We start from the raw sequence: 11,318 nt of genomic DNA, 5'->3' as shown, positions 1-11,318 counted from the left end.
TCTTCTCATGTTTTGACAATAAAATATGCGAACTACTCGCGTCCATGTTACATATGATGATCTCTCCTATGCTTGAAATTAAATTATATAGATGTTGTTTTGAAGCAGCTCCTTTCATTGTTTGCCTATTTATATATATGAGTCTCTGAGGCTTTGAAACTGCTATTGTATATATTTGTTTCCTGGTCACAGGTTTGAATCATAAACTTGTCAAATTAATATACATTTGAATTTTGATCTTCTAGCTAGCTAGCTAGCTGCTTGTATCAGTCAATTATAAAACCTTAATATATATTTTTGAATTCCACCTTTAATGTTTTCGAGTTGATTTATGAATGTGGTACATTTGTTTTTGTTTCGGAGTGTAACCATCCAATTCTAATTAAACACCATCATGAATATAAAGTTTTTGAAATTTATGACAAATCTCATTATAGACAATACAACTCGTTTATAATGTACAACAGACCTATCTAACATCATTATTAGTTTTTATTTAACTCTGAATATTACTTGTTCATAAAGGTCTCCCGCAAACAATTATCATGAGCGGAGGGCGTATAATCTCGAAGTGCTACTATATTTATATATATTATATACCAATACTGAAATAATGTATAAAATTAAATCAATATATGTCTTGAGAGCCGCCATGTGGTATTATATTTTATTTCATGATGTTAAAGTTTCTATGCTATGCATGTTTGCGAATGATGTAATATTGAGTTTTCCAGATGCCTCACTTCCAGCAAACTTCCTTGTTAAATTCGTGGGTGTTTCGTTCCCAAGTTTTCTTTTTCCAAAAGTAATGAGGCCAAATCAATCCTTGACATTCTTGAATATGAGAGATGCATGCATGTTCTTCTAGGATCTCTCTTATAACAAATTCTAGATGTGACCGGAATCTAATTACTTAGACATATATCTATTTTATGGCTTTATGCAATTGAAGACAGATATATAGCAAGATATATATGACAGATCTTATCTATTTTTTTGTTCCAATTATATGAACTGAACTACATATTTCCTTTCTATTTAGTATTTGATTATTCTAATCAATTTTATGCAGTTAATTCATTGACCAATACTTTGCATGCCTGAAGATGTATTCAAAACCTTGTCGTTAAACTTTGATCATAGCGTGCACTTACTCATAACTTTCAGCCGATTTCATGTACGAAATTGAATTATATTGGCAGAAGACTCTCAAAATCTTGACAACTGAAAAAGTGTGTTGCATGGGTCAATACAAAAGAAAACCGCTTCTCTTTAAACCCATTGTTTTTTAATTCTTAATATATATTTTGACGAATAACCATTACTCGTTTGAAGGATCACACCCACCTACTATTTGTCAAGATTTTCCTACTTATATATGTAAATATCATTCTAATTTAAAGAATCATTTCGAGTCTAAATGTTAAATAATTAAATAAGTTCGTTAAAATTTGTTCCTTGCAACTTAAGACGGTTTTCCTTGAACTTAGTCACACACAGCGATGGGAAATCGAAGAAAATAAGAAGAAAAGTTTGTGTGTGTGTGTGTACATTTCTTTTTTTCAGAAGAAAAGGGAAAGTCGGTCTCTCTGACCAAGTTAATATGTGGAGCTTCATGTTTGAACTTTAAGAGAGGAAACTAAATTCATAATGAAGTCGTAGCAAATCTTTGCTAAGATATTCAGCAATTCAATGCATGGTCCAGTCTCGTTGTTCAGACTCCATTCAATCTATAATATTAAACCTACTATTGCATTGATTAACATCTTTGATTTATTCTAAGAAATTAAAATACTTTATAATTCTCTTTAAAAAAATTCCGAACATTTTCAGTGGGGCTGACGAGAAATTCTCTTAAAATATTTTGTGTTAGAGGGAAATTTATTATTATGTGCAGAGGATTTCAACTACTGCCATGACCCGATGGAGGCGAGTTCATAAAATTGGCAAGAAAATTCTTGAACATGAAGAATGAATTTCGTTCTCAAAAATTTAAGGGAAGATAGCTGTAATATAGAAATGGTCATGCATTATATGTAAACCCTTGGAAATTAAAAATGATGTGTCCTTCACACGAATCAAAAGTCCAAATCACGTGCCTCAGCGTGACTAATTCATGTAATGTAATTTCTATATAAACCCTCGAGCCCTCACCCCTTTCACAGCACACACTTTCATTCGCATCGATCAATCTCAGTTAAGCCTTGAAACATTTTCTTCCTTCCTTACTGGCTTCTTAGTTTCTTCAAACTATGGATTCCCATCAAAACCTGCCCCTGCTGGTTTCGAAAATCGGCATCGTAGGAGCTGGAGTTAGCGGCATTGCTGCTGCAAAACAGCTATCCCGCCATAACCCTATCGTGTTTGAAGCCTCAGACTCGATTGGAGGGGTTTGGAAGCACTGCTCCTATAACTCCACCAGGCTTCAGTCCCTCCGATCTGACTATGAGTTCACTGATTTCCCATGGCCTGATAGGGACAACTCAGAATTTCCCACCCATTTGGAGATACTGAATTACTTGAAATCTTATGCTGAGCACTTGATGTGCTCAAGAACGTAAGGTTCAACTCTAAAGTGGTGGAAATTCGGTTTGTTGGTGGCTCCGGCGACCGTGATAACTCAGATATCGTGGGGTTAATCGGTGGTGGTGACTATGGAAGCCTGCTTCCTGGTCAGCCTGTGTGGGAAGTTGCTGTTCAAACTAAGGAATCTGACATCATTCAGGTGCTTATAGCTTCTTCACTCTGCACCATTTTCTCTTTCCTTCTTTTCATTTTGGCATCATAATTAGCCAGTGAATGATGCCTCAAATATGAGATATTTAGTTATCAACTAAACCAAACTTCCTCTTTATTAGATCACCTCTTTTTAGATTGAAACTTGGGTTTTAATTTTAGACGGTACTCCAAGTCGTGGTATAAAATATGTCACCACTTTGATTGATATCATCTCTCATATCATCCCCTTCAAGTTACACCAATTCAATATGAATATCAAATTTAGAGTATAAACAATTATATATGACATCAAAAATTCCAACATCCTCGTACGTATGAGATAATTAAGACTAATCACGATTAGAGTCCTTCGTTTTTCAGTGGTACGGCTTCGAGTTTATAGTGTTGTGCAACGGAAAATACGGAGACGTAGCAAAGATCCCGAGTTTTCCAAGAAGCAAGGGGCCAGAAGTATTTGAAGGAAAGCTTCTTCACACACTCGATTACTGCAAACTTGATCGCGAAGCTGCCACTAAACTTCTCAAGGGAAAGAAGGTTGCAGTCGTCGGTTTCAAAAAGTCCGCCATCGATTTAGCCCTCGAATGTGCAGAGGCTAACCAAGGTAAACTATACTAATAGCTTTAATTTCTTATACTTTTCTCTAGAGCCGGGAATCAGGGCCGGCCCGCCCTCCAGGGCCGGCCCTTCAGGCTGGCGGGCTTAAAAGGGCCGGCCCTCCAGGGCTGAATTTTAAAAATACCCCATTTGCTAGGCTAGGCTTCTACAGTCCAGGGCCGGCCCGTGGGTTTTGGCCCGTTTAAGAAAAATACTATTTTTTATATTTATCATATTTTTTATAAAAATAATCAATGAAATTATTAATAAAGACATAAATATGAATAAAATTAAGTCACATATAAAATATCATCATATATAAATATTCATCACATCTAAAACATTTATTAACAAGATAACAACATCTAAAAGTTTTATCTATAATGCAATTGTGCAATAATCACTATTATTAATCTTTTAAAACTTCATCATCACTATAATTAATTACTTTTCTTCATAAGTATACTTTTCTTTCGTAACAAAATATCAATTTTTTCTTCTTTATAAGAATTTTATTTTTTAATTTTGCTCTAACTATTTTTTTACTTTAATGTGAGAAACATTGCTGTTAAAACTCATGAATTTCTAATTCAAATTATAAAATCACAAGTTATATAAGTATAAAAATATTCTATTATCAAATATATATATATAGTTTTAAAATATCAACGCATATAATATAAATCAAATCATTATTAAAGTCCAAATTAACCCATTTTTTAAAAATTTAATTGGATAAATTATTATCTAAAACTAAATTTACTTTTAAAATGATAATAATAACTAAATATTTGAAATATTATTAACAATGTAAAAAATTAATAACATTAATATTATATAAAAAATTTTAAAAATAAAAAAAATATAAAAGGGCTTAAAAGGGCCGGCCCGTGGCCCTCCAGGGCCGGCCCTTTTAAGCCCTCGGCCCTCCAGGGCCAGCCCTTCAGGGCTTATGTTTCATTTTAAGAGAAAAATATCAAGCCCGGCCCTCATAATTTCAGGGCCTAAAAGGGCCGGCCCGACGGGCTCGGCCCGTTTTCCCGGCTCTACTTTTCTCTTCTGAATTTTCATATAACATTCATATACAGCCAATTTTTTGATCTGAAACGCATGATGATTTGCTCGACCGCATAAAAAACTCGTGACGAATTTTAATTTCTCCGTGGTCCGAGCTACAGTTTAGTCTTACTTTCACATATTCGATGTTCAAAGGCACATATAATTTGTTTGACGAAGGTCAAAGCAATTGTGTGTGTCGTGCTTGTGGTAGGATTGGTTTTGATCCCCTTCTGCATCCTCTTTTCTCACTTTTCCTATTACGGCTTGCGACAAAAATTGCTTTCATATGCACTCCAACCAACATGTTTCAAGTTGCATGGTATGTGGTACCTAAATTAATGTACTCATCGTTTTCTTCTTTTCTTTAATTTTTTTTCCTTCTTAAAATTAAATTGGTTAACACGGTTCAGATATTGTGTCTGCGGTCTACTTAATTAAACAGATACAATAAAAAAAGAATAATAATTATGCTTATTACATATCAAATAGCTTATTACATAGCAAATGGGTTATTAGTTGGGGCATATATGTACACGATTATTTGTTACTCATTATTATTAATTAGTTCAATTGTCCATTTAAAATGAACATAATTTACTTGGAGATTAATTACTTGAATAATGTAATAATGTATGATCATTGGTTTCTTCATGGTCTTTGGGATGTTATTAGCTGGGGTTACATATGGACTTTTCTATTTTCCAAGTCATAATTTGCATGGTTTGATTGCATATGAGAAGATGCATTGACTTGTTGACTCCAAAAACTTGCTTTCTTTCATTTATTTGGTATCATATTGGACTCCTTCACATAATTTAGAATTCCAAAAATCATATTTGACTTTGAAAATTATTATATAAGCCATATATATGCATATGGATTAATTTATGAAAAAGGGTTTGACTGGGAGATTCCAATTTTCGATATCAACCACAGAAATGATATACTTAGAGAAGGAAAACATGATTATCTGAACAATTTAGATTTTAATTAATACTTTGATTTAATTAAAAATTCATATTCATTATGCATCGATCCTATTTATTAGTATTGCCTTTTGCCAATCAAAATAGATGATCAAGTTCGTAGGAATAAATGAATAGCCGAAATCCTCGGCAATTTCCCCCGCCCCACAATATTTGTTTATTTATTATTGTCAAGAAGCTTCACTAGAAATTCAAAAACCATATGGCTTTGACTAATTAAGTTTGCTCAATTTATGTGCTAGCCTCTCATACCGATTTCTTTTCTTGTACTAAAAGGAAAGCACGTTCTAAAATATCCAAGCAAATGACTTCGCTTTTTGCATGATGCTTTCATGAAATTCAACCTCAGATTTGATGGTGAATTTATTGGAGGAACTTTCCAATTAAAACCAATGGAATTGTCAACTCAATAAGTCATTCATATTGAATTGATCACGGTGCGAGATTTAATTTACGCATGTTGTTTTCGGAATTATGGTGGGGCATTAATATTATCTTCGCCCGCCACACGCATGTCAACACATTTATTAAGGGTTGTCAGAAGGTTCAATCCAAAAATAAAAGGAGTTGACATAAGGTTTGTATTTGAATTTCCAATGTTTTTATATTTGTCCATGTGTTTGCTTCGTAATTATTCATTTTACAACCTTCACTAATTAATTAAGCTGAATATATATTTCTAACGTGACTATAGCACTTTAAGTGATTCAAGTCATATTTAACGTAATAGCACTAATATAGTATCAACTTTAATTAAAGTAGCATCACTGATTAAAAAAACCAGCTGACTTTCTTTTTTCAAAATTGCCAAAAACGGAGACTAAAATGTACTAATAAAAGGCGCGCGTCTAAAGATTGTCACTACATCTGAACAATTGCTATCGTTGTTTTGTTGTTCATCATGTTCTTTCTGTTTATCAAATTTCAACATCATAACAATAGTTTTCTGCCGACTTGTTCTAGGACCTGAAGGGCAGCCCTGCACAATGGTGGTAAGGACTCTGCATTGGACGGTTCCTCATTACCGGATTTGGGGATTGCCTTTTTTCTTGTTCTATTCTACAAGAGCTTCTCAGTTCCTTCATGAAAGACCTAACCAAGGCTTCCTCAAAACCCTTCTCTGTCTCCTCTTGTCTCCCATGGTACGTAATTTAACATCATCCGGTTTCATAGTAACATAAGGATGATTCTGTCGAGAGCTTTTTCTGGCGGTGGGTATTTTCACCGCTAAAAGTATTTTGAGATTCTCACCATGATTCCGAAAGTTCCACCTCTATAAAATTGATGCTCTCTATGGAATTACCTATATAGCACATGATACGGATACAGCTCTAAAAAAATGTTGAAGCTAATGATTCACTGTTACCTAATGAACTTGAACAGAGGCGTGGGATTTCGAAATTCATTGAATCCTACATACTATGGAAGCTTCCTCTGGAGAAGTATGGACTAAAACCAGAGCACCCATTTGAGGAGGACTATGCATCATGTCAGATGGCTGTATTGCCAGATAAATTCTTCCCTGAAGCTGATAAGGGTAAGATTGTCTTTAAAAAAGCATCCAGGTGGTGGTTCTGGAATGGAGGAATTGAATTCGAAGACAACACTAAAGTGGAAGCTGATGTGGTGATTCTTGCCACTGGCTTTGATGGGAAGAAGAAGATTAAGACCATTTTGCCTGAGCCTTTTCGGAGCCTCTTGGAGTACCCTTCTGGAATTATGCCATTATACAGGTAAGAAGGGTGGTTTATACAGCAAACCTCTCTTAAGCTCAATACTTCAAAAGCTAGGTCACGTGTTTGACACCTGCTTGATACTCCTGTCGGACACAACACAGCACTTCCAATTGCATCTTGATATTCATGTCAACACAAGCTTTAGAATCTACAGAAAAAGAACTGAGAACTAATGTTTGAGTCAATCTCTTTGGCAGGGGAACTATTCATCCATTGATTCCAAACATGGCTTTTGTGGGTTACGTTGAAAGCGTTGCAAACCTTCGCTCATCCGAGCTACGTTCCATGTGGCTCTCTCAACTGGTAGACGATAAGTTCAAGCTTCCAAGCATTGAGAAGATGCTTTCATACACACTTCAGGAGATGGAAGTGATGAAGAGGTCTACCAGATTCTACAAAAGGCACTGCATTTCAACTTATAGCATCAAGCACAGCGATGAAATATGTGAAGACATGGGGTGGAGTTCTTGGAGGAAGATGAGCTGGATATCAGAAGTACTCGGCCTTTATGGCAGTGGAGACTACAAGAAGGAGAACTGAAAAAATTATACTTGGGGATGCGTTAGCAGTACTAGGAGGATAAGATAAATAATGTGTTGTGCGTAGTAATGAGGGGCAGGAAAGAAGAAGGTCGTTCAGCCACTACTCCTGATCATCTTCCAGGAATCTAATGTAGTTATAAAATCTTCAACTTATATCAATGTACGATGAACCTTGCAATTTCAAGTATCAAAATCCACCGAGAAATACACTATAAGTGAACTTACTTTCTTATCTAAAGCAAAAATCATGATAGTACAAGAAGCATCTTTTCATCTCCCTATGAACAAACAGTCCAGAATATCAGCTATAACTATTATAGTTACATGGCGAGTACATTACAGTTTGTAGTTGCGTACTTGGCTAGCTCTGAGACAGGCTGAGCAAGACAAGAACCAAAAAAAAAAAAAAATGGAAGCCTCAAATGCTCTGAAGTAGTTTCAAAGTCTCGTCAATATGCTTTTCTGGTTGGAACTGGTTGTTGTAGATGAGCTGAACCACCCCATTTTTGTCAAGGACGTAGGTTTCTCTCCCAGGCAATGCTCCAAAGAAATCGCCCTTCACTCCCCACTCTTTCCTCACCTTGTTACCCTGGTCACTCAGTAAAGTAAACGGAAGTCTGTACTTCTTTGCAAAAGCCTAGAAATTCCACACGACGTGTTCAGCATAAAAATCAGTTGGATTGGATGCCAACTAAGGTAACGAAATTTTTGAACTTTACCTTGTGAGAGGAGGAATCATCACCACTAATCCCGATAACCTCAGCACCTGCTTTTTTAAATTTCTCATAAGAATCCCTGAAAGCACAAGCCTGCATTGCAAGGAAGTCCAGCAGCTAAACTGAATTAGAAGAACAACATTGTGAAGCACCATAAGTGTATGAATCTAGATTTCACTATTAGCGGGTAATAATCATGTCATAGTTCTTCCTTTTCCAGCAACAAGGAGCTTGTCCCTTTCGAACAACTATCTTCTGGGAACGGCTTTGCTGATATGATCTTGAGTACTAAACTTTATTAGCGGACAGCTTGTTGTTTCTGCGTGCCTTTTATTTTCTATACAACATGGGTAAATAGTGGAAGTTGAGAGCATTACAACACTTTTTTTTTTTCCCTCAAATAATTGGATGCTAATTTTGTTGGAAAGATGAAGAAGGATTTTTCTACATGAAGAGGAAATTTTTGACAGTCGCTATTTTATCCTTTCTCGGGTCTTCAATGAGACGCAAGTATGCACAGACGCACAAGGCTACTCTACAAATCTTATTCCAAGAATATTCAAGACTGTATACGTGAGTAATCGTATTCCACACATTCTAGAAACGCACACAAGCATTGAACTTGAGCTTATAGAATGCGTCAAACTACTGATTCAAACGAATTATATGTTTTCCTGGAATAAATATGATTGCAGGACCGTCATTGTGATGCTCATAAGAAGAAAATGAAAAAAAATACATTTGTACTTTCCACTCTAAATTGGCATCTCCAGCGCCCGGACAAGAGCAAAGACAAGCTACATTGGATGAAGGAATGAAGAACGTTGGAAAAGTTGGACGTTTACCTGTTTGGTACAGCCAGGGGTCTCATCAGCAGGGTAGAAATAGACAACCACGGGCTTTCCTTTGAATTTGTTGAGGCTTACAGGTTTCCCATCCTGATCCTTCAGAGTGAACGGAGGTGGCTTCGAACCTTTACTCACCTGTCAACGAATTTAAACACAACACAAACACAAAACAAGCAGACTTGTGGGTTCTAATCAATTAGAAGAAACACCACTGAAAGAGGCAGGCAGGCTTGTTTATGAAAAAATGTACCTTAGCAAAAATGGAACCTCTCATGGATGAGTAAGAAGCAGGAGGAGGGATTGACAGAGTGGAGGAATGAGATAATTTAAGGCCACAAAACTGAGAATTGGAGGATCTGGGGAGACAAGGGAGGCTTTGAGAAGATGAATGTGCGGGAATTTCAGTGTGAAGCAAGGTGGGAAGAGAGTGCTTGGGAACAGAGAGGGAAGCCATGAGTGAGATTGACAGTGAGATCTCTCAGAAGAAGGCTTTGGCGTTGAGAATGGGAGAGGGATAAGAAGGGGTCACAGCTTATTGGAGAGAGAGAGGAAGGATGTGATGAGATTGGCTTTCTGGCGTGGACGATTGCTGGCCCCAACCTCTATTCTGATTCGGCATTTACTTACAAAGCTATTAGCTACCTCAACAACAACCTCTACTCACTTCAAAATTTAGCCCACCGTTGAACATGCGAGGGACATCCTAGGCATTGGCTCGAAAGATATATTCTTTGAACCGAGATATATTGGATTTTATTTATACTTATTGCCCTATATTTTCCTAAAAAATTTGTAAATACCATCAATCAATTAATCAATTATATTCTTGAAAACTTGTAATATCTGATTTCCTTAAAACGGGTCGGATATGATATTATAAGATCCGAATATATTCAATTAATAATAAAATCTGAATAATATTTTGATGGGGATTTGGGTATATTGAATTAAACGAGGAGCATCATTATTAAATGAGATTTTAATAGAGACTCAAATGAAGAAATTAATAATTAATTTTAAATTTTAATAATATCTTAATTGAAATTTGAATATATTAAATTAAATGAAAAGTATCACAAAATAATATGTCAATTGGGGTTTAAATGAAAAGATAAATAAATAAATTTAAATTTTTATACGTTTCCTCTAAATTCTACATCTTCAATTCAAATACAATATGAAGGAATAAAGAAAAACACACTTCTATAAAAAAAAAAAAAAAGCTTGAGCTATCTTAAATAATACAATTTATTAGAATTTAAAATTTAATCAAATATTTTAGTCCGTAAAATGCACGGGAAAGAAATTTCTAGTTTAATATTAAATGTTCAACAAATTCTCACTCTATTGATTTAAGAAAATTACAGGGTGAATGAGAAATGAATTCATACGTACAGTAGTATTATCATCCTTTAGCAGTTTTGTCAAAGAAAAAAAAAAGAGTGCCATCTGGAGGAGAAATAGATTAGCTGTTTGATTTGTTTTGATTCTCGAATAGAATTCGTTTAAATAAGCGTTGATTAAATAATTTAATATGTATTATTTGATGATTAATACCACAGGCTGTTGGCAGGGGGGAAAAAAATAACACAGGCTAATCATATTATGTATAAAATGTTCTTAGCACTTGGTCTATTATTGAAATAAAATCGGTTTTTGGGCCTGCTATTTGACGAGGGTTTTGTTATTTCTGGGTAGATTCACAAATTAGTCTGAGAATCTTCACCAAAGCCCCCAAAATCGAATTGGACGCATGGAAGGTTTACGTAATGTTGTTCGTAGAAGTTCGGGCGAGAGATCTTCTTCGGTGCTCTCCCCTGTGGAAAGCTTAAATGCGAATGGCGGAGGAGCTGGACAGAGTGTTGCTGTTTCCTCTTCTTCATCGCCTTCTTCCCTTGCTCTGGCTACTAGACCTCCCAGGTTTGCCCTACCATTTCTTTCTGGTTCTTGGCTTTCCTAGTCTTGTGTTTTCCCCTTTTGATCTTTTATATGGTGGCAATTTAGAGTTGGACTTTTCTGATTTCTCCCAAGTCTGAACATCTGTTGTTTAGGCTGATATGGATTATAGCTGAACATTGCGAAAATCTGACATTTTTGT

The 11,318-nt window shown here is 35.5% G+C and overlaps 1 protein-coding gene and 1 pseudogene across 1 annotated transcript; one reads left to right on the top strand and one right to left on the bottom strand.

Moving 5' to 3' along the window:
- The first annotated feature begins 2,252 nt into the window (after window positions 1–2,252).
- On the top strand, window positions 2,253–8,066 carry LOC114738849 (probable flavin-containing monooxygenase 1; annotated as a pseudogene).
- On the bottom strand, window positions 7,862–9,805 carry LOC114738840 (peroxiredoxin Q, chloroplastic). The gene is made up of 4 exons (XM_028926896.1): window positions 9,471–9,805; window positions 9,218–9,355; window positions 8,376–8,465; window positions 7,862–8,293 (listed from the first exon to the last, which is right to left on the bottom strand). The coding sequence occupies exons 1-4, from the start codon at window positions 9,672–9,674 to the stop codon at window positions 8,075–8,077; spliced, it is 651 nt and encodes a 216-aa protein (XP_028782729.1). The 5' UTR covers window positions 9,675–9,805; the 3' UTR covers window positions 7,862–8,074.
- Window positions 9,806–11,318: the final 1,513 nt, after the last annotated feature.

This window comes from Neltuma alba, unplaced genomic scaffold (genome assembly GCF_004799145.2).
Source record: "Neltuma alba isolate B1F8T4 unplaced genomic scaffold, ASM479914v2 tig00013697_pilon, whole genome shotgun sequence".
Classification (NCBI taxonomy): domain Eukaryota; kingdom Viridiplantae; phylum Streptophyta; class Magnoliopsida; order Fabales; family Fabaceae; genus Neltuma; species Neltuma alba.
This window is presented reverse-complemented; position numbering and strand designations above follow the sequence as displayed.